Raw genomic sequence first — 22,612 nt, 5'->3', positions numbered from 1 at the left:
AAGTAATAATACAAGCACACATCAGATTGTGTATTTATTTATTATTACATTTTCACATTTCTTATATTGACTGAAAGGAACCATACCAATTTCTCAAGGCATTTCATCTTTGTTTGCCTTACCAATCATAAAAATGAGTTTTTGAAAAACTCTGAAATTGATGTTTTATATAAAATAAAAAAAGTGTGGTTATATATTCCTCTTTAAATGCTTTGTAAAAATTATTAAATAAAAAGATAATCAATAAATATATTCAACAACAACAAGCATTACATTTCAGTGGTCTCCAATCTATGGTCCGCGAATCACTTGTGTGTTCTTTTAACCGATCGCTATCACTGCCAGGCCTTGCCAAACGAGTTTGTTTGGTGGATTTAAGTTACAGAAATACATAAATTTATAACATAAATTAATTCAATACTAAATTCTATACTAACTTAAAAAGTTGGGGAGCATTGTTACATTCGATTCAAATCCTTCCCTCCAATAGTGTTACCAATTGCGTTGCTTTCATGTAATAAACCCTTAACCATCAGCAATTACATTCTCATATTTAGCGGTAAAATCGCGCTTAAATTTAATGCTGACTTTTAAAGGGGCTTATTCTTACGTATTCTCGAATAACAAGTGAAACGAAATCGTACTTAACTTTTTGCTGATGAGTGGAGAAATACACCACATGCTTGCAGAAAATTGATTTTTAAATCAAATACATTTTTTACGGGGCGACTGGGTGGCATGATGGTAGCGACGCCGGTATTCACCGGTAATGGACCGGACCAAAATCCCATCCGGACCAATCACCCGTAGCAAGGACTGATTATGCCGCTACGTGATAAAATAAGTCGATTGGGCCAGGCCGATCTAACGAAAATTAAAAAAAAATGTTATGTCATCGTGTTATGTTAAAAATGTCATCATATGCTTTTTTGCCATTCAAAAGTCTAATGATAAAACGTTTCCAATATTCATTCGACATATTCACTTGCGTTCACAGTATCTTTTCAACATCACTAGTGAAAGTAGTACAATGATAACAACATTTACTGAACTATGATAGCATGCCCTATTTTTGTTATCGCTTTCGAATACCTTTCAACATATTTAAGGCTTTTCAAATCATAAAATTCGTTAGTTCCTACTAGGCCAGTTAACCGAAACATCATGGAATGTAAGTGGTTTAAAGCCCTATTATTGGTTGCTACAGCAACCGCACTAGTTTATTCTCAACAACCCGCACCAAACGGGTTGTGTGATGGTGTTACAAGTAATTCCTTTGTGGCCGATCCAGAGGATTGTACCAAATTTTATCAGTGCAATGGAGACACAGTCATTCACGGCGCATGCCCGAATGGAATGTTTTATCATTTCAAGGATGTATGTAGTATAGATTCATCTGACTGTGAAAGTATAGCACCTTCCGTTTCAACAACAACATTCACTGAAACTGCATTAACAACACAAGCTGCAACTTCCACCGAATCATCGCTCATGCATAACTCAACTGATCCTGAAGCATTTTGCCTAACTATGGATCCAAATTTACCAAGTTTTGTGAAAAGTCCTACCAATTGTTCAGAGTATTACATCTGTGTCGATCATAAACCAATCCTGCAAAAGTGTGCTCATGGAAGATATTGGAACCCTGTACTACTTTATTGTGACGATCCGGGAATAGTTTCATGTGAACATGATCGTATATTGGATCCCGATGAAGTATGTCAGCACAGCCAAGTTGGTACTATTTCTTTCACCGGCAGTCCCACCAGTTGCGAAGCGTACTACATATGTCTCAAACAGAAACCTTTCCTTATGCGGTGTGCCCCTGGCAGTTATTGGAACAGTGAAACAAATCGATGCGATGTTGCAGATATTGTTAAATGCATGGTAAAAGTGTGCTTTGCATAAACCATTATATTATATGATGTAATATATTTATTTACTTCCTACAGGTAAAAACTCCTACAATAAACCACCTCGATGAACTCTGTGTCAAAAGCAACGACACTTTTATAAGTCATCCTGCATACTGCGATTTGTACTTGTTTTGTCGGAATGGTAAGGCGTTTACGCAACGGTGTCCATTCCTTACCGATTGGGACACAATAAGTGCACGTTGTGTTTCACGAATCCTGATGAAATGTACAAAAAAACGCCTACATTAGTGCTATCATCTGTCACTGTTACTAATGACATTGATCTTCTAGGTGTCATTGCTGAAAGTATTGTTAAATAAAATAACGTTATCTATCATACATAAGGCTTTTGTTAAAGGGTGTAACTTTTACTTAATCGTGACTAAAATTAGGGTCTGGATCAGTTTGAAAATCCTAGCAAGATTCCTTACACATCCGTTCATAGAACGATAACTCGTTATCGTATCTCCACGCTGGCTATTCTCCCTGTTCCCATTTTATCCATATAGCCCCTCCTCCCAATGGAGTCGGGTATCCCCGTATACCCAAACCCAGATATACGAAGACACGTGTTAGCTTTCTATACGCCTCGGACGCATTAGTATGTTATCGCAGTAGTATGTTATCCTTCTAGAAACTTTGTATCCATTTCCGTATCTGATAAGTATTGCTACAAAACTGTCAACAGAACCTTGTTTTATTAAAATAAATTAAAAAACGGAACATAAGAAAATTGTAAGGTTTGTTAATTAATCGTGGAACCAATGGTTTATTTTGCGGCCCACTACATTTCATAATATAGTAGAAGAATGTGGAATAAACAATGCGCAGAACAACGTTTTTATGCTTGAGAGGTGGGTGTAATCTCGTCCAAATAATTATTTTTTTTCTTAAGGGAACATCCATTTATTGTGTAATGCTGGTAGGAGGAGAGAGGATTAGTACCTGTGTTACGATTAGTTCTATAGGAAGAAGGAGGAGATTAAATATAGATTTGTGCTGAGGGTTTTCATACAAAAATGTTACAAAAATGTATCCTTCTGGCCACTCAGATGATGATTTTAGGATTAAGGGGAATAGTGGTGGATATAGTTTACATTTATTGCCACAAGATGACTCATAAAACATGTATTGCTCATGAAGTGCTCTAAACGGCCTAATCTTCAACACGTTTGATTTGAAATGACGAAATTGACATGAAATCTTTAACTTAGTATAGTATAGTATAGTAGCAACTTAAACAATGCTTGTTATTTGATATTCAATTTAATCACTATCAGTTGAAAATTCGGAGGGGGGGAGTTGTTAATTGAGTATAATAAATAAACTTAAACTAGCAAATAGGATATTATTATTGTTTCATTCATGTTTTCATTGTTTTATGTTTCAAACAACGTATATACTATCATGTCAAAGGCTACCAGATTATCTGATTTTAAACAACACTTGTCGCTACTTTTGTTAAGTCGTCATTAATCTAGTCTCAAACGGAAGTATGAAACCCGTTTGTTGATAACGTATCGCCTTCCACACGTTCCTAAAATTTATATCTGATAAACGAAGCTCCTTACGAAGCATAACAGACGGTCTCTTAAACTGGCGCAACATAATAAAACACAAACTGTTGTACACAATTCCTATTTCCTTTTATCTATTTTTACTCAGTCAGTGATCTCACCCATTCAAGACCCGATAATAAACCATCAAAGGATTTTTTTTGTATTTTTAATCTTATTTCTCAATGGGGCACCTGATATACGGGTGCATAACTGTAGAATGGAGTGTAGGGAAAGCCCTACCAAACCAATGTAATGCTACAAGTTTTGCTGATGACAAACGAAACATTCAAGGGCACAATTGATTCCATCAAACACCATTGCTGATTGACAGCATGATCACACCACGTAGATACACGACAGCTCAATGAAACCCTACGATAAAACAACATATGTTAAATAATTTCAGTGTTTGAAAACATTCGAACAGTTCATAGCTTGCTGTAGAAGCTGAAGATCTCGTGATAACAGAAATGACTATAAACAATTTTGCTAGTGTTGTACTGTTATTTATGTGGTTAGACGTGAATGCACAGGAGTAGGATCCGATGGAAATCTGTCAGGGTAAACCAAAATGTAATTCCTCTGCAATGAATCCACCGTTGTCATGCATTCATTTTTATTGTATCAGAATATACTACCAGCAATAACTGGTCAATACCGGGTGATATATAACATAATATTTATAACAAATTTCAGGAATAAACTTGAGATTTCATCGAAAATGTGGATTATGGAACAGTTCCACTATGCCAGGCTTCAAACAACTCAACATAGCTGCTTTAGAAACAACAACAACGGTGAACGAATAAACTACCATTTGATCGTCGGCAACGGAATCCTGTCCAGTAATCGGTAACCCTGTTTTACCCTTGTATCTATTGTTGCATTTGCATCGACGACTCTGTTTTACGGTTGTTCTTTTTATATGATGTGTAATCACGGTAATAATGCATGCATTGTCATGAACTTGTATTGTCACAGCGGAATGCAATGCAGTAAAATTCATTCTGTGTGTGATGTAATGCTGATAACTTGAGAGCACTTGATTACTAACTATACATCCCGATCAAGCAGACCAGTCGCTTCTTCAGACGACTCTGAGCGTATTCCAGTCCTGGTGCTTCCCGAATGGCTTAGAGTTTTGAGCTGACATGTGTTTGTTTGATGATTTTATAGAGATTTGAGCGCTGACAAGTGTGATGTCATAACATTCGCCAGAAAACGCAGCCCACTGTTATTCGAGTACGCCATTAACGGATCTGTCCTTGTGCATCAAAACTGTGTCAGGGACCTTCGAGTGCTCCTTGATGCTAAGTTGACCTTCCACGACCAGCTACTAAGGGCAACCAGCTAATTGGCCTGCTGAAGAGGTTAGCGCGCGACATTACTGATCCGGTCTGTACTAAGGCGGTCTACTGTTCGTAAGTACGTTCGGTGATGGATTACGCATCTGTGGTGTGGTGGTCTACGGCTGCGCGTCCCCTGACCCGTCTGGAGTCCATGCAGGGCAAGTTTACGCGGTTTGCTCTGCGCTCCTGGAGCGTCCAAGTTGACTACGATGGACGCTGCACGTTACTTGGCCTGGTGTCGCTGAAACAGCGAAACTGTAACGCATAGAAATTATTTGTCGCAAGGCTACTTAACCATTGGATTGACTCGCCGGCACTGCTGTCCGGCCTCAACATCTACGTTCCGGCGAGATCGCTCCGTGCAAGGCTGTTACTTGATGTAGGGGAACGTCGTAGTCGTGTTGGCTCCTCTGATCCGTTTTTGTCCATGTGCCGTGAGTTCAACGCTGTTTGTGGTCGTTTCGCACCTGACTTGCCGCGTCTCTTATTCCACTACGGCCAACTACGTGTTAACTGTATATGTATATTTAAGCTTCAAAGGGGCCATTGATTTACTGACCGAATCCGGTCTGGGTCTGCTACAGGAATCTTCTAAAAAGCTCACGGTCGAACACAGTTGTAAGCCAATCCCGACCATTCTGGCGGATGCATCAACGCTCTCACTCACGCCTGACGCGTGTCCATGTGGACGACCTGAAAGAGCTCTACGGCCTTGATCGGCCGGTGTAATTTATCGTTGTCGGCCCACCGGAGACTCAGTTCCGAGTTCTGCGTACTGTCCCAGCTTCGTTCGTCGTGAGCTTTTTCTGAGCAAAGAGTGAAGTTTCCTAAGACTGTAGACTGGTTGACGGCCAGCACCGTTGCGCGTATCTAAGAATCAATGCTGGTGTCGGTGCTGACAAAGACCATCATACATACATTAGTTAGCACAACAGTTAGCACAACGATATGATACATCAGTATATTGCTACAGCCCATGAGCCCATCCACCGCAGCATAAACAGAATCCACCACAGTGTAAATAGACTCTACCGCAGTGTTAGATTGGAGAAGAGAGAAACGCGATATCAGCAAACTTCACCGCAACGCTATGTCGAAAAGAAAGAACTCACCAGAATTAGTTCAGTTCTAACCTGGATCGAAGTTGGATCACACAATCTTAACCTGTGCTTATCAAACCGGAGTGTAAAGAGTGTATAGAGAAATTAAACTATAATGATTTTTTAATCTATCCCGACACGGTGTTTGATTAATTGATTATTTAAAGTTTTCTTGTTTTCGCAATTACACAATACACCAATTACATATTACACGGTTAAGACAAGACAGGACGAGAACAATAAGTTTCTTATTGTAGGATAGGTGAGAACGAAAACTGGATAAGATCAACAAGGACTCCAAAACACATTTCGAGAACGAAAAGATAAATCCGGTATAAAGGGGCTCAAGATTATGGTTCGATGGAATACTGGATTAGTTATCGCTCCATCTCCGACGAACATTTTCTCCTCAGTAATAAATAAAAGCTCCGACGGGGAGTTGCGTTCCAGTTATCGTTCAAACTCTGACGCGGAGTCTCCTTTACTGTTACATCTCCTACGAAGACCAAAATAGTGGTTAAAGTGTTGAAGGGAAATAAAAATATGATCGATCCTTAAGCCGGGATACCAATTTAAAGTAATCAAAATACTGCTTGTAATTAAACGGAGATGAAATAATCGTTCTATTCCGGGCGGTCCGGTGGTAAATTATTAGCGACGCAGGGCTTCACACGATAGGACCGGTTCATAATCCCATCCGGAACAATTTGATCCGATACTTCGAAAATTTGCTGATTTTAATCCAATCCCAGTTATGTTTAACTGCAGCATTTCTTCGCAACACTTCAGGATAGACTTCGTCTGCTATTTTGATCGTCGTTATTTTACAGATTTTTTCTCGTTTTGTTATTTTGTTATATGCACATCTTAATTAGGCTTCCAGGCCCGTTAAAGATTAATAAACACAATATTGCATTTATTTGCAATGCGTTATAAATTTCGGTTTTACATAAATCTCTGTATCTACTCATCTTAGCTAATATTCGCTACCTGGAAAACAGAACGATTGCTCCCGGGGTACGCAATGCCCAACGACAAAATTAAACGTTTCCAAAAACGGACATGTCTGTGCATATTGAATACCATACAAGCAGTAGAAAAATCGTCGACAATCGGTTCCATGCAGCAGAAACGCAATTATATCTGGTGGACATTCTGATCCAGGAAAAAGTATTGGCAATGCACCGTCCACTTCTGGCATGAATGTATTGGAAGGAGGTGATGTCGTTGGAGGTACTGTTGGAGCTTCTGTAGGTGGTTCTTCTGTTGTGACCGTTGTCCCTTCATCCTATAAATGACCAATATTGTATAGCTTAAAAAACCGGCAATCGAATTATTTCAGATAATTACCTCACATTGCACATTCTCTGCAGAATCACATCTGGAAATGTCATTATTCCACAGCAAACCAGCTGGGCATTCAATGAGCTCTAAATCGCCATTGCGACAGGAATAAAAGCTATAGCACTCGGGTCCGGCAGCGAAGAAGTTATCATCTGCCAAGCAAGGTGGATCGTTTCTTTGCTGAATTCCAGCACACGATGCAACATTGACCACCGCGAGAATAGTTATCAAAATCAACTGTTCTGCAAATTGCATGTAAACATTAGTCTTTGTACTGCTACCTATAAATAATCAAACTTACCCTGCATCGCGTTTGTCTTTTATGCCGAATGGCGAAACAAAATAACGTTCCGCCAAGCGTTTCAATGAACAAATATGTTATATTTGAAATTTCTTGCACACTTTATATGAAACCTGATTGACGACTGTCTTGGTGACATGATGATACAATGCTGCGATATCATTAGTGATATTTTTTACAACTGCTAACTGCTCCTAACAATGACTCGCATCTGTAGATATCTTTCATAGCAGTCCATTTACACCTTATTTCTGCCTAGGGACTTTCCAGTTATCGGTATCACAAAATGTCAAAACATCACCATTCATCATTGCAGTAGTATTTCCTGTTGAATTTAGCGCATACGCTCCATTACGATACATTACCCCCAGCATTATACAGATGTTGATAAATTTGATGATCAGATGATTTGTTCCAGTATTGAATGCTATAGCTCAATGAATGATCAACCACAATGCACAACCAATTGTAGAATGCCATGAATCACCTACGGTCATTCTACCATGACTAAAAAAGAAGAAGAATCATTCGCACACATAACGATTGCGATTTCCTTCAATGTCGTATCATTTAAGGAAACGTGACATGAGAGTTCATCAATCTATGTAATCGGAAATTTACACAGGCCCTGTACATAGATGTTCATATCAAGCAACATTATCGAGGACAAGGCTGTATCTGTTCCTGAATCATTCCGAATTCCTCCAGCATGAAGTGTGCGCAATGCGGCCAGACCGACCTTTGTGAACTACAAAAAAGTTCAGATCGTCTGTTTGTTTACGAATGAAAATGAACATCGTATTATATGCATGATAGAAATGAATCCCACTGTTGGGGGTTTTAAACGATATAAAAATCGCACCTAGACTTTATTTATGTATGTCGTGTTATGACCACTGCCGTAATTGATTAATTACTAATGATAACAATTTTACAAACGGTTAAACATACGATATCAATTTATACAGCAGCGTACCGTACCTGAAATCTTGTGGCACAGATAAGAGACACATTTTCTGCTCACTGTTTTATCTAATGTGAACCTTTTTTATCCTTCTACATTGATATCACTTGCGCTAAATTTGAACACCATCGTGGCAGCCAACGAATACCTTCTATAAAAGAGATGCCCCGGCGTGTACGAGCAGTTATTTTCTAGGAACAGTGGCACCGTAGTGATAACATACTCGGAGCAATCTTTCTGTTTTCTTATTTAAGTAGGCAGCCATAACATACGACCAAGTGCTGTACAATATGATAAGTGAGTGTTTATCAAAAAGTTACGAGTTAATGTGATTCTTTTCTATTCAACTAGAGTGATTAGTGTGATATACGCAAGAAAACTAAACGCTAATGTATGGTTTCTCGTTTGTTTTGTCATGTATCTTCAGGATTAGCACTAGCGCTATTCCTCGTGGGATGCGCAAAGGCTCAAACACAGTCAGATGCTTGCATAGGACAACCAAACTATCGTTTCGTTGCCCATGAAACAGATTGTTGGCGCTATTATACCTGCGTTGATCAGGTAGCTCATCCACAGGCATGTCCCGAGCCATTTATTTTCGACGAAACTAACCAAAGGTGCGATTATGGCGATCGAAACGCATGTGTAAACTGTCCTGCACAAGGTATTGTAAATTTCCCAATAAGCGATTCCTGCACCAGATTCATTCAATGCATAGGAGGAGTAAAGTTTGAGCGAGAATGTCCAACGGGAACGCTATTTGATAGAGTTGGGAAACAATGTAACGTACAATCGGCAGTCGACTGTGTTGAATTAAACTGTCCTAAAGAGGATGACCCACTTAACCCAACGTTCGTACCAGATCCGAATGATTGCCAGATATTTTATATCTGCATCGGTGGGGAAGGAATTGAACAAACATGCCCCACAGGAACCCGCTTTAACCCGCAGATAAATAATTGTGATCTCGCAGACAGAGTTCCATGTTCCTCAAACCCTGTAAGTCCATAATGATCAATTAGAATACAAATGGTTTTTAAAGTCGAATAAAGTTCACTGTAAATAAACACCAATGCACTGTAAATATTCGCTCTTTCATCTCAGCTTTACGTGACTCCCCCATTATAACTTCCTAACCTAACCCTAACCCATCCCTATTATTTCCAGCCTGTCCTACTTGAAACAACGCAAGCATCCAGTGGCGCATTGTGTCAGAACAACAGTGGAATGACCTTTGAGCCCCTTCCAAACAATTGCAATTCCTATATTATGTGTGTTAACTCCCTGGCATACGAAATGTCCTGTCCCCCCGGAAAATCCTTTGATCGAAAATCGAAACAATGCATGAATACCGGCGAAGCCGAGTGTCTGCTCAACTTCAAATCGCTGTGTGATGGCACGGGATATGGTTTAAACACCGTTGCTTACCCAAATGACTGTTCAAAGTATCTTTTGTGCATCTTTGATGAAGTCTACGAAATTCAGTGCTCTCCTCACGAAAGATACGATATTCGCACAAACCGTTGTGTGGACGCAAGTAAAGCACTTTGTGCCTACGACACTCCTTCAATCTATGATCCGAAACCGTTCATTAATCCATGTGCGGAAAACGTAGGTGTTAAACTTGTGCCTGATCCTTCGAACTGTCAACGATATTTTACGTGTATACAAACGCAAAGCATCGAAAGTACTTGTCCCGGTAACCAAATATTCGACATAATTACAAGTAGTTGCGGCCCTGTTAAGCAATCAACTTGCATTCGTGACGTCGCACCGGGACCACCACCACCACCGCCACCTCCGCCAGCTCCTAGCCCTACACCGCCTTCACCAGCACCAGCACCCTCCAATCCTAACAACCCCTGCCGAAACAATAACGGTGTCACCTATAAGCCTCATGCGATCGATTGCATGCGGTACTACATGTGTATGGACACGCAATCCATCGAACGAACATGCCCATCCGATCAGGTATTCGATATCTACCTGACAACTTGCGGTCCAAAACAATCATCCACATGTATACTGGATATTAATCCTTGTGATAACAATATTGGCATTGTTTACAAGCCTCATCCCAGTGATTGTACGTTGTATTACATGTGCATGGATAAACAATCCATCGATCGGTCATGTGCAGCTGGTCAAATTTTCGATGTCCATCTATTCGTCTGCGGACCAGAACATACTTCCACCTGCATACTGGATGAAAAACCAGTGTTGCCACCAAGTCCCACCCCATCGCCACAAAGTCCCACGCCATCACCACCACGTCCCACGCCATCACCACCAAGTCCCACGCCATCACCACCAAGTCCCGCGCCATCGCCACCTGCGTATAATCCTTGCGCTAATAAAGTCGGAGTATCTTATTTGCCACATCCACAAGACTGCAACCGGTACTATATGTGCATGGACGATCAAGCTCTAGACCGAACTTGCGCATTTGGGGAGACCTTTGACATTTACACCACCAAATGTGGTCCTAGTGAAACGTCTACTTGCATCTTAGATCCAAAACCAACAGTTAACCCCGGAGATATCCCTAAGCCTCCAACTCCTCCACCGAATTTAACTCCTTTATTCGGTTGCCCTGCAACCGGCACCGTAAACGTTCCTCATCCATTTGATTGTAACAAGTATTTCCTTTGTGTCGATGGGATGCCATTTGAGCTTAGCTGCGGTCCTAACCTTGTCTTTGACATAATAACTAACCAGTGTAACCGACCTGAAATTTCTGTTTGTGCTGTAGACCTTGTCACCCCTCCTACTGCTGGACCGGGTGAGGCAACACCGGTACCTACAGGTCCAACGTTGCCAACACCACCCACGGTAGGTCCTCCGACTGTTCCCACAGCACCGACACCACCAATACCTACAGCTCCTACTCCACCCGTTACGGAAGAAGACGATCCGACCGTACCAACGGCTGCGCCTACTATTCCTACCGCTCCTACTGTGACAGACACTCCAGCCCCTATTCCTACTGCACCAACGCCGCCTTCAGAAATACCCACAGCTCCAACGCCCGGCCCAACAGTTCCAACTATCGGACCAACACCAGCTCCAACTCCCGTACCCACTGACCCGGTCCCTACACCAGCTCCCACTCCTGCACCTACTCCTGCTCCAACGCCCGGTGTTCCAGGGACTCCACCGCATTGCCCGATCGATCAAACGTTTTACCACCCTCATCCAGACTGTACGAGGTTCTACCGTTGTGTATGGGGTACGTTACACGTCATGCAATGTCCACCTAATCAGTACTGGAACCAGGCAATGGAGTTCTGCGATCATCCGTTCAATGTGAACTGCCCCTCAACAGCCAAATAGTAACCTTTTCATTTAGCTACTAACAACAGCAGGAATGTCATATTAAATGCCACTGATTCTTAAATCTGACGTCACTTATCATTTATTATGGGATGTGTTCCTCGTAAAAAACATCCGAAACGCATAACCTTAACCATATCCTGTAGGAATACCCCATAATATTGAACATAAATGTTGAGTTTTCATAAATGTTTGGGTTCAATTGATATTAAATCTCGCAATTCGCATGCGCAGTTCTACTTCATCACCTGTATTCTTTCTTCAAAGGGCTTGGTCTAATATAGTTGCGGGCAACATAGTTCAGAAAAATGTTGCTGATGGACTGGTCTATAAACGTTGCTGGCAACATTTAGAATGTGAGCAAAATATGGTACCGGTAATAAAACCGTACTGAAGAGAAATTATAGTCGTATTATAACATTTATTTAAAATTATATTTACACTACTTATGACTACATGTAAATAATGTATGTAAACTTATGTTGTCTGCCCCTTGCTCATGTACACACGCAGCCAGTTCATTACTCATTTTTGCATGTGAATTGACAGTATTCGATGTATCTAGAACATCTCGTATGGAACCAGAACGATCTCGTGATCCTTAGATCCATCTCGTTTAGTCGTCCGCTGCTGGCTGTTATTTTCGTTCGTTTATGTGTTATCTTTCAGCGTAATAATACGAGTTTTAAACGTGTAATTGTCCGATCGCATTTTGCTACAAGTGACGCCATAACTTATATTTTATTTTTCGAGAGTGTCAAACATGATAGCAATTGTTTTTTATAACTACACTTATTCACTAAACAAACTCTGTTGAATAGATCGTAAACTATAAGATAGTATTTTTACAATCTGCAAAAAAAAAAAACAAACAAATTTCGTTAGGAATCGCATCAGCATCTTAAGCCGTGTAAGTTACGAAAATACTCACGGACACTGAGCCAATTCGGGAAAGTCACACCGTTGAACTTCTCGATTCCAATGTAATCCAGGGGCGCAGAATCGTTGAATTGGTGTTCCAGCTTGACACAAGAAGTACTCATCACAAGATTGGAATCCCGGAATGAATACGATCACATTCGGATTATCTATCTCTGGGCAGCGCAAGCGATCACAATCAACTCTAATTTCACTCTTGCATGCTTGTAACGCTACATCGTATGTTTCGCCGACCTTGCAATTGCCAACGAAGGAAATCCCGTTCGAGCATGTGACAAACTGGTTGCAATTGGTCGGATGCGGAAATAGCTGCACACCGGTCTGCTGGTTGCACACGTGACAGAATACATTTTGCGGAAAATCACACAGTTGCTGTGCCTCGTTGAAGTAAAACCCAGGAGGACAATGAGCTTGCGTTGGGACACCACTGAGGCACAAGAAATAGCTCTCGCAGCTGGCAAAATCATTAACGAACATTCCATCGGGTATACCCAAACAAGGATTGCGCTGTGCATCAGCCATAATAACACAAGCAAACAAAGTTGTACACACTAGGAACACATGGTAACACATCTTGAACATTTTTGTTTAGATAATATGTTTTGAAGATGCTACAACGATATGCTACAAATAAAAGCACCGGTGCTACTAATGTTGCCTAACCTGACGAGGTTAACTTTTATACTAGTATGACTTTGATCAACTGCGTTTTGGAAATCAATGCCAACAATTTCAACGATATTCCCAGAGATATCATCCAGTATGACATAGGCAAACTCACCCTGCACGATTTGGAGGTATTTCCTGTATCCATTGTTTTTTCCGCTATCTTATCAACAATTAATCTTGCACAGGAGCATTTGTCCCATAAAAAAGGCAATAATCCTTACGCTGCACTTTAACACCAACTTTAACATGAATACCTGACATGTAAGTAGGAAGGTGATAGTGAAAAATTGAAAATATCATCCTACGTTCGTAATATTTAATACGATGAGCGATATGCTCGATTGTTTTGATTCTGAACTGTTATCTGATTTCAATCATTCGATTTTACACACTCATTGTTATGACTCATACTCATATGCCTCATACTCAATGAATGTGGATTTTACGTGGGTAGATGATTCATTTTTTTAAAAACGCACCTTAATACATTGCACCACATTTGATAACAATTGAGGATTCCTCTCAGAATGCCTTTTGCAGTATTTGCATGATAAATGAAACACGCAAAAAACTGAGAAAATGCGGCATTAGGACTAGAAACAACCAAAAGTATTTTTACTAACCTAAACTAAACCCTCTCAATTAAACTGAGCTGAGAAATTAACAAACAATCGACACTCTGATAACTAATTATTGCTCATAATTAGTACGGAACATTAGCCGAATGTACTCGACATAAGGTACCTTTTGCATTATTCGGACAAGGTAATATCTCCAAACTAGTGAATTGTATTGAAGATTGCAATAAATTTAAGCGAGGCCGTACTGCTTAACCTATTTGCGGACATGCAAACATGTCCGTTCTTCATGAATAAAAGAAGAATAGTATAAGATTTTTTCGCCCAGTTTCATTTGAGCTTCTCTGGTTAAGTAGATATTTATTTTTAAGCTCATTGCATTTGTCACAGTGACAGGGCAAATTATGCGCAACGGATACAATTATTCCACCAATATAAAACTGCGAATCAAAAAATTTTCCATGTTAATTCTTGAGTTCAAATTAATTACATTTAAGTAAAAAAGTAATTTATCCTTCTTCTGTACGAGCTGATAAATTGTAAAAAGGAGTCAAAATCATGAACCATTGCATGATAACTGACTTCAAGGCTGCGTTCGATTGCTTGCCTCATTGGCTGCTCTAAGCTAAGCTCGAACGTATGGGATTCGTTGATCCACTTCTCCTCTGGTTCTGTTCCTTCCTAAAGGACCGCACTTACAGGGCAAGGGTTGATGGTGTTCTCTCCGATCCTTTCGTCGCCAAGTCTGGAGTTCCTCAGGGTAGCGTCTTAAGTCCGTTACTGTTCTCTCTTTTCATCTCGGACTGCGTCAGATGTCTCTCATCTAATGGATGTCTGCTGTACGCTGAGGATGTAAAGTTCTATCTTCCGGGGTCCTCGTCTCTTTACTTCCTCTCCCTCCAAAGCTATGCTGATGTGTTTGCAGAATGGTGTTTGTTCAACGGGCTCATCCTTTGCGTAGACAAATGCTGCGTCATCTCGTTTGGTCGCTCTCCCGTCAAGCACCTATTTAATTATTACCTCTGTGGCTCACCCCTCCCTCGAGTCAGCCTAGTCAAGGACCTTATGGTGTGGCTCGATGACAAACTGTCCTTTGAACCTCACATCAATTTTGTCCTCGAGCGGGCAAACAAGCTATTGGGCCTCATCTCCCGCATGGCGTCTGAGGTCCGTGATCCGCTGTGTTTGAGGGCGCTGTATTGCTGCTGGGTACGTCCTATTCTGGACTATGCCAGCGTCGTTTGGTCTCCAGCAGGAGTCACCTCTATGGATAGGTTGGAGAGGGTGCAACGGAAGTTTACTAGAATCGCCATCAAACGCTTCTTAAACGACCCCAGCGCTGCTTCCCCTCCCTATACAGGGCGGTGTCAAATGCTTACTCTGGTCGGGCTAAAAGAGTGCTACGATCATGCGCGCACACTGTTCATTACCAACATCCTGCTATCCTATATCGATTCCCCTTCCCTTCTGGCGGCTATCCCCCTATATATCACACCCTACCGCTTGCGTGTACACCCTCCCTTTTCATTCCCCTGCGACGCGCGCGGTTCTCCATGAACGATCCTTGGGTGCGCGACCTAGCCTCTTTTAATTCTGTAGGTGATCTGTTTGACCACAATCTATCCTTTGCTTCTTTCCGTTCCCACGTCTTGTCTACCTGTTTCTACTGTGTATCGTCTTTGTTATTGTGTTTTTTTTTTTGTTACTCTAAGTCTTTAGTCTTAGTAACTAGTGCACTCTTCCCCCAACTTCCGCTGGATCAAGATGCTAGAAATACGAATTTCCATTGTACGACTCTATTGCCAAAACACATAATTTAAAACTAGGATTCAACAATGGGCCATAAAATTAAACTTCATTGAGCCCCTAAACCAAAACGAACCAATGCCACTTTGCCAAATAGAATTGCTCAGGTAATTCATATAATGAATACAGATATTAGTGCTTATTCCGAACGTGTCAGAAAGTCACTACGATCGTAGAATCATATATCATTCGGGTCGGAGTAACGTTCCTATACGCTATCCCGAATGCATTTCGATTCCAATCGTAAACTAGGGTTTTAAGCGATAAGAAAAATAGACTGTACTACTACTGTATGACTACTGGTATTATCTACTACTACTAAGTATTATCAAATTCGGTTTCATTTGCATACAACCATGCGTTCTAACCATCCATGTACCGTTTGTTCAGCAATACCCGTGATACGCGATTAATGCGTTCTAGAAAAATCCGCGTATCTCGAGTTTTTCCAAAACATCTTTTATATGTCGTACTAAAGGATCGAAAACATATTACCACGTTACGAAGCACATTCAAAATTGATATTTATATATTTCAGTTGTTCGTGAACCGCGTAACTCGGGTATCAACTGTATTTGGTGGCGGTGCCAGTCCCGAACATGAAGACCGGTACAGAATACCACCCGGTCCGTTCCACCGTAGATGTACAGACATTTTAATTTTAATTAGAGTTTAATATATTTTTGACAGAAAAAGTCACAAATTTCAAGAAAAAGTCACTAACTACACATTGTTTATACGAATAATTACGTTTATTCATGTTTTAATTACTTTTTGATAAACTTTAGGTTTACGACCGAAAATAAAATGCATTCGGGATAGTTTTTTGAAAAATTTATCAGATCCGATATACAATTCTAGGATCGAAGTAATTTTTCTATAGCAATAAGCAGTAATAACTAACGATAACCGATACAATATAATTTAGTTTGAAGACATATCCATCTCCAAACCGCAAAACCCGTTTTTCTAGGTGTTCTAGACCGTCTCGACCGCGAAACTTGAAATGGTGAAAAATAACACAATTTATTTTGTTTGTGTAGAATTTGATATTCATGGTTAATATTTGAAACATCGAAACTCTGGCGGCGTTGGTCTTCACACGACAAGGGCGGTTAAAAACCCATCCAGACCAATGCTCCGTACGCAGGATTGATTATCCGGCTACGGGTAAATTAAGTGAAAAGAAAATCAGAAATGTATGCCTGCCTGCATTACCTAATAGGTCGTTACGCATGTCTGTATGTCTCGAACGAACAACGCTATCCTGAAAGGCATTGTTGATGGTTTGTCAGCGTAAACCAGTGACTTCCCATAGCCTCCAAGAAATAATTAATTGATGTCAAATCAGATAACTTGCAGATCAGTTGACTGGTCCATTTCTCGGGATTGAGCTATCATCAAAATGCAATTGCAATTGCTTCGTCTGCCAATCCATAATCGCGACATTTCTGGCGGACACATCAACGCCATCACTCCTTCTCAATTCGGGCCTACGTCTCCTCTGTCCACGTGGACGACCTATAGAACTTTACGGGTTGGATTGCCCTATGTCATTGTCATACAGAGGGAAGTTAAGAATCCCGGCACAAACTTTAACTCTACCTTCTAAAGAAGGTGGCCTTGGTCTTCAGATGGAAGATCTGAAGAGTAAAGCTCTGTTGATTAACAGGTATATAAAAAATAAAGAATTCACCACAATATCCAACATTTCATTAAAAACCATCGCAACCAACAAACCAAATTCGTCAAATATTACAGCCCTTCCTTATGCCTGAACCTTCCTTCCGTCACGATTTTTTTTCGTGCCAAAAACCACAGATGATTTGATAAAAAAACATGAATCGAAGAACCCAAGAATATGCCTAAAAATTCGTTTGCGTCATCCAGTTTTACATTTCAGAAGTTTTTGAAGTCCTAATCGAAGAAATAAGTTTTACTATTTGAATTTGCCTTTCAATATGCATGTCACATAAATCGTTACAAATTGGATAAACAATAAAGGACTTTAACCACCACCTTTGGGTAGTGGCCCGCTACCCTTGGGCAAATGCCGTCATATTGAAGTAAATAAATAATAAAAAATAACACTACCCTTGGGCATGCAATATAATACATGAAATGAGTGGTTTCATCGTAGTTTTAACAAAATTAACGAACGGTGACGACCTTTTTGTTCTTATTGCTATGGTACAATTCCTTCCAACGGCTTTGAATTGTTTCGAAAAGATCTGACACTGCTACGATGCTACGTTGAACTTACTCGCTCTACATCAAACCTAAATTAGACGTTTGTCGGAAGCTAATTAGCCATCAGAAGTCGGAAGGATACAACAAAGCTGGGATATTTCTATTACAAATGTTAATTATTTCCTTTTTGCTATCTACATACAAACATGTGACGTACATACATCTGTGCGAACATTCCATAAACAATATATACAAAAAACGTGTAAAAAAAGAGATGTTTATTTTGTTTTACTTCAAGTTAGTTACAAACGTTAGCAGTACACGTTGCAACAAATGTTTAACGTTTATTAACCGGTTCAACAGGTGGTGGGATTGGAGGAGGCGGTGGTAAAGGATCTTCTCCATCAGCACAGCGTGACTCTTCATTTGCAGGACGGCATACCGAGTCAGTTATGTCGAAGATTAAACCCGCAGCACAATTCGTTGCTTCGTCACTTCTCTCTCCGTTCAGACAAACGAAGAAAGAAATACAATCCGCCGGATTACCGATAAGGTGAATTCCAGTCGGTGGACATGAAGTAGGCGAAGGTACTCCCTCTTCCTGTTTAGGGTGGAAAATAAAAACACATAATATTGGTATCAAATTATGAGTTCGTTTGCAAAATTAGAAGCAGGCATGTGCTTTGCAAGTTACACAACGCTGTATATTTTATATAGTTATTATCTTTACTTACACATACTACATTTTCTTCAAAATCGCAAAATCTAGTCACTGGATTGAACAGTAACGTTGCCGCACATTGGTTCTCAGTAGGCTGGCCATGGAGGCAAACATAATATTTTGAACAGTCTGTTGGGTGCGGCACTGAAAACGGGAGGCTTGGATTTATGTTATTTGGACAAATTCCTGTTTCGCACTGAACATTTTCAGCCAGATCGCAATTTCCTGCCACACTATCAAATTCTAGTCCACTTGCACATTCGCGAAGGGTACCGATTCCTTGAATACAAAGGGTGTAAAATTGGCACTCGTTTTCAATAGCCACAAAGGTTGGTACAAGATCCTCAGTTTGAGGACAGATCAGGCACTTAACTTCCCACGGATGGTCACACAGCTGTTTTTCCTCGTTAAAGTAAAATGGTTCGACACACGTTCCAGGAAAGGCTTCTCCACGGAAACACGTAAAGAAGGCGTTACAAGCCGTAAAATCATTTATAAATACGCCATCTGCTAGTCCAACGCAACGATTGTTTGCCACTGCTGCTCGTAACACCAGTATGGCGACCAATACAGCGCTTAGCCATAAGCGATGCATGATACCTGATAGAAGTACAAGTTATTCGAAGGCAGCACAAAAAACCCCGCACCACTTAATAGTCTTTCGTCGAAATAGACTGCTATGAATGATCCGTAATCAGAACGCTCGGGAGTATTTCAATAGTCCGCCATACAACACAATAATCTCTAAATCTATCCGTCACATGATAAAGTGGAAATTGCGTTTTTGTTTTATTCTGTTTGTAAAGTCGATTTAAACTCTTTTTTAAGGTGATTATCGTATTTTACATCAGTATGGCCATGAATATGGCGGAAGGAAATACCCTTACCATTTCACAATGGTGGTGTTGCGCTGGTGCTGGTCGCACAAAGGTTCAGCGCCAGGGATTTCGTTTCGCGACAATGAATTTCGTTAATCCATGGATAAGATAAAGACTTCGGTCAATGGAATGTTCGCCTGTCCATTGACGCTTATCAAACATGTGTATGAATGGATTTTCATGCTGCCGATTCGATCAACTGTGTTAGAAGCAGTAAGGAGTGCTTAGATTAGTTCTCATTTTAGTAGCCATCGAACAACATGGTTTCTGTAAAGTTCAGTGTGTTGCAAAGGTTGGTGATAATATTGACTATTTTGGTCAAAGTTAGCAAAAGTTGTCCAGAATTGAGAGAATGTTTCCCAGACGTAACTGTGACCGTGCCCTGTCAAGGCAGCGTCAGCCCAGAGTGGACCTCAGAACCAAGCGAAACTGATTGCAGTATATACGTTTCATGCTTCAATGGCATCGGTATACAAATGTGCTGCCCGATCGGAATGTATTACGATCCTAACACTCAGAATTGTGCTGATGAAGAGGATGTGGAATGTAAAATAGAGCCACCACCTTGTCCGGACACAACAACAAACAACCCAATTGAGACGACAACAACCACGAGCGCTGCAGAAACAACGACACAAAACCCGAATACTGAAACAACAGATACGACTAGCGACACAGACACTACCACAGAACCAATTACCATTACTGATGAAACAACTATCACTACCGATGAAACAACTTCTACCGAATCTATAGAAACCACAACTGTTAAAGAAGGTGCAGATTTGGCTGCTCTTTGTGAAGCACTTTCTTCAGACACGCTGGTAGAGTTGGCATACCCAGGTGAATGCAATATGTACGTTGTGTGTGATAATAGACAATACGTTGGAACAGAATCATGCCCAGCAGGGTTACACTTTAATCCTACCCTTTCCATTTGTGATTCTCCTGACCACGCTGAATGTTTGGAGTTTGTTTGCCGAAATAATCCGGAAGGAAAGCAAACGACGGTGGAAAGTCAGAATTCCTGCCAAAGGCAAGTAAAACAACACTGAAGCTGGTTAGCACACGTTTTAACGAAATATTGTCTAATCTATTATAGATATTTCATATGCATCGGTAATATTACTGTTGAGCGCCTTTGCGCACCAGGAACAATTTACGATGCCAAAAACGGCTGGTGCATAGTTGATGACGTGGAAAATCCATGCGAAGTAAGTGTCTTTCTAGTGCACTGCCATTGTTTTTGAATACGTTATAATTTTAGAAAAATTTCTCACGGTTACAGCGCGAACGACTTCCTCCACCACCAGAATCTGTCATTATGCAATGTACTGGAGAAAGTGAATTAAGCAAAATACCTCATCCTACCATGTGTGATGTGTACTACCGTTGCCTTAATGGAAATCTTTGGGTAAGACAGTGCCCGCAGGGACTGTTTTTCGATTCAGACCGCGAGCAGTGCAACCTTGCAGGTATAGTCGAATGTGAAGTAACACAGCAGCCTCCGCTGTACCAAATTTAGATTTAGTAAATTTAACACTGAATAAAGGTAATAAAACAACAAGTCAATTATCCTTTACTTACTTACTTACTTACTTACTTACTTACTTACTTACTTACTTACTTACTACTTACTTACTTACTTACTTACTTACTTACTTACTTACTTACTTACTTACTTACTTACTTACTTACTTACTTACTTACTTACTTACTTACTTACTTACTTACTTACTTACTTACTTACTTACTTACTTACTTACTTACTTACTTACTTACTTACTTACTTACTTACTTACTTACTTACTTACTTACTTACTTACTTACTTCCGCCTATCCGGTTTGTCCGCTCATCGCAAAATTCTCTGCACTCCTTCCACGCGTATGCGGCATAGCTTCAAACCAATCTAACAATAGAGGACACACTCCATTGCGGGTAGAGCCAAAAAATAGTACTACATCTTTCAACGCACCGCGGTCCATTATTTTCCGTTATAATTTAATTTTCTGGAACATTACATTCTGGAACAAGCAAACATTTTTTTGTGCTATCACAGAGTTTGATACAGTGCATCTGTTGACGTTGATTTGTTTTATTATCATTATCGAAACGATGTTGGTTTTTATCGGCGCCATATCACCTTTGTCTAGAATGTGTAGTAATCACAGTGAGTCTAATCAAATAAAGTGGTTCACAATTTCAGCACTACGGTACACATACAGTTCCACACATCACAATTCAGAGCGCCGAGTTATTATGCTTCAACATTACTCCTTCTTGGATGTAATATGAACAGTAGGTTTGAATTCAATTGTTCCACCAATTGTCACTGTGGTGTGTATGCTGCTAAGTGTATCAATTGTGATGGTTTACACAGGGTATACACAGGAGTGTGCTAATGTTAAACATAATACGTTTTTGCCCGTCCAGAGAAGATGTCATTATTACACCGCAATATTACGCTGTACTGCATCCTTCAAAATGCCATTTTAGTTTCGAAAAGCTGCTATGCGACTATCCTAGCAAAGCAGGTTTTATTAAGTGTCCGGGTACAGGTTTTGCAAACCTTGCTGTCGAGGGCAATTGTCGAAAATTCGTGCATGGAAGCTGCCATTGGTCGCGAAGGCCCGCCCGGTTTGTTGTACGATGATGTTTATGGGCAAAGTGCTTTGCAAAAAATGCTTTGCAAACGAAAAGAAGACAAAAGAAGAATCTTTTCATGTAAGAAAACAAGTGTTTTTATCTAAATTTTGTTTTACCTGCACAAAAAAACGACAAGAAAACAAAAAAATAACTGTATATCAATCGAACTAAACAATATAAAACACTCTTGTCGATAGAGTTTTATTATAACCTATCGTACAATCAATCTTTGGTATAAGTAAAGAATAATACTTTTGATTCCATCTTACTGTACAATAATAGTGATAATTTACCCTTTTTGTTATACTCCCAATAGTT

The 22,612-nt window shown here is 40.3% G+C and overlaps 6 protein-coding genes across 6 annotated transcripts; 3 read left to right on the top strand and 3 right to left on the bottom strand.

Annotated features, from left to right (window-relative positions):
* The first annotated feature begins 1,164 nt into the window (after positions 1-1,164).
* On the top strand, positions 1,165-2,165 carry LOC128719531 (protein obstructor-E-like). Its single transcript, XM_053813157.1, has 2 exons — positions 1,165-1,887; positions 1,953-2,165. Exons 1-2 carry the CDS (start codon positions 1,165-1,167, stop codon positions 2,163-2,165), a joined length of 936 nt encoding a protein of 311 aa, XP_053669132.1.
* Positions 2,166-6,900: 4,735 nt separating this feature from the next.
* On the bottom strand, positions 6,901-7,576 carry LOC128718222 (peritrophin-1-like). Its single transcript, XM_053811889.1, has 3 exons — positions 7,570-7,576; positions 7,275-7,510; positions 6,901-7,212 (listed from the first exon to the last, which is right to left on the bottom strand). The coding sequence occupies exons 1-3, from the start codon at positions 7,574-7,576 to the stop codon at positions 6,901-6,903; spliced, it is 555 nt and encodes a 184-aa protein (XP_053667864.1).
* Positions 7,577-8,823: 1,247 nt separating this feature from the next.
* LOC128719529 (mucin-2-like) lies at positions 8,824-11,866 on the top strand. The gene is made up of 4 exons (XM_053813155.1): positions 8,824-8,830; positions 8,961-9,532; positions 9,701-10,752; positions 10,849-11,866. The coding sequence occupies exons 1-4, from the start codon at positions 8,824-8,826 to the stop codon at positions 11,864-11,866; spliced, it is 2,649 nt and encodes an 882-aa protein (XP_053669130.1).
* A 927-nt stretch (positions 11,867-12,793) lies between these two features.
* Positions 12,794-13,387, bottom strand: LOC128707099 (peritrophin-1-like). Its single transcript, XM_053802045.1, has one exon. The coding sequence runs from the start codon at positions 13,385-13,387 to the stop codon at positions 12,794-12,796; it is 594 nt and encodes a 197-aa protein (XP_053658020.1).
* A 4,998-nt stretch (positions 13,388-18,385) lies between these two features.
* Positions 18,386-19,364, bottom strand: LOC128706847 (protein obstructor-E-like). The gene is made up of 2 exons (XM_053801788.1): positions 18,783-19,364; positions 18,386-18,649 (listed from the first exon to the last, which is right to left on the bottom strand). The coding sequence occupies exons 1-2, from the start codon at positions 19,362-19,364 to the stop codon at positions 18,386-18,388; spliced, it is 846 nt and encodes a 281-aa protein (XP_053657763.1).
* Positions 19,365-19,907: 543 nt separating this feature from the next.
* On the top strand, positions 19,908-21,172 carry LOC128718221 (uncharacterized). The gene is made up of 3 exons (XM_053811888.1): positions 19,908-20,683; positions 20,750-20,861; positions 20,936-21,172. Exons 1-3 carry the CDS (start codon positions 19,908-19,910, stop codon positions 21,170-21,172), a joined length of 1,125 nt encoding a protein of 374 aa, XP_053667863.1.
* Positions 21,173-22,612: the final 1,440 nt, after the last annotated feature.

Source organism: Anopheles marshallii, chromosome 2 (assembly GCF_943734725.1).
Source record: "Anopheles marshallii chromosome 2, idAnoMarsDA_429_01, whole genome shotgun sequence".
In the NCBI taxonomy this organism is placed as follows: Eukaryota; Metazoa; Arthropoda; class Insecta; order Diptera; family Culicidae; genus Anopheles; species Anopheles marshallii.
The sequence above is the reverse complement of the archived record's forward strand: the minus strand, read 5'-3'. Positions and strand labels throughout refer to the sequence as shown.

What these genes read in the sequence shown, in the direction of transcription:
- LOC128718222 (XM_053811889.1), bottom strand. An exon ending in CAGAGAATGTGCAATGTGAG is followed by an intron (nt 7,213 to 7,274) that starts GTAATTATCTGA and finishes GGTCATTTATAG; the next exon opens with GATGAAGGGACAACGGTCAC.
- LOC128707099 (XM_053802045.1), bottom strand. Translation starts at nt 13,387, where the DNA reads ATGTTCAAGATGTGTTACCATGTGTTCCTAGTGTGTACAACTTTGTTT.
- LOC128719531 (XM_053813157.1), top strand. Translation starts at nt 1,165, where the DNA reads ATGGAATGTAAGTGGTTTAAAGCCCTATTATTGGTTGCTACAGCAACC. An exon ending in CAGATATTGTTAAATGCATG is followed by an intron (nt 1,888 to 1,952) that starts GTAAAAGTGTGC and finishes TACTTCCTACAG; the next exon opens with GTAAAAACTCCTACAATAAA.
- LOC128706847 (XM_053801788.1), bottom strand. Translation starts at nt 19,364, where the DNA reads ATGCATCGCTTATGGCTAAGCGCTGTATTGGTCGCCATACTGGTGTTA. An exon ending in TTGAAGAAAATGTAGTATGT is followed by an intron (nt 18,650 to 18,782) that starts GTAAGTAAAGAT and finishes CACCCTAAACAG; the next exon opens with GAAGAGGGAGTACCTTCGCC.
- LOC128718221 (XM_053811888.1), top strand. Translation starts at nt 19,908, where the DNA reads ATGGTTTCTGTAAAGTTCAGTGTGTTGCAAAGGTTGGTGATAATATTG. An exon ending in AGTCAGAATTCCTGCCAAAG is followed by an intron (nt 20,684 to 20,749) that starts GCAAGTAAAACA and finishes AATCTATTATAG; the next exon opens with ATATTTCATATGCATCGGTA. An exon ending in ACGTGGAAAATCCATGCGAA is followed by an intron (nt 20,862 to 20,935) that starts GTAAGTGTCTTT and finishes TCACGGTTACAG; the next exon opens with CGCGAACGACTTCCTCCACC.
- LOC128719529 (XM_053813155.1), top strand. An exon ending in TTCCATGTTCCTCAAACCCT is followed by an intron (nt 9,533 to 9,700) that starts GTAAGTCCATAA and finishes TATTATTTCCAG; the next exon opens with CCTGTCCTACTTGAAACAAC. An exon ending in ATACTGGATGAAAAACCAGT is followed by an intron (nt 10,753 to 10,848) that starts GTTGCCACCAAG and finishes ATCACCACCAAG; the next exon opens with TCCCGCGCCATCGCCACCTG.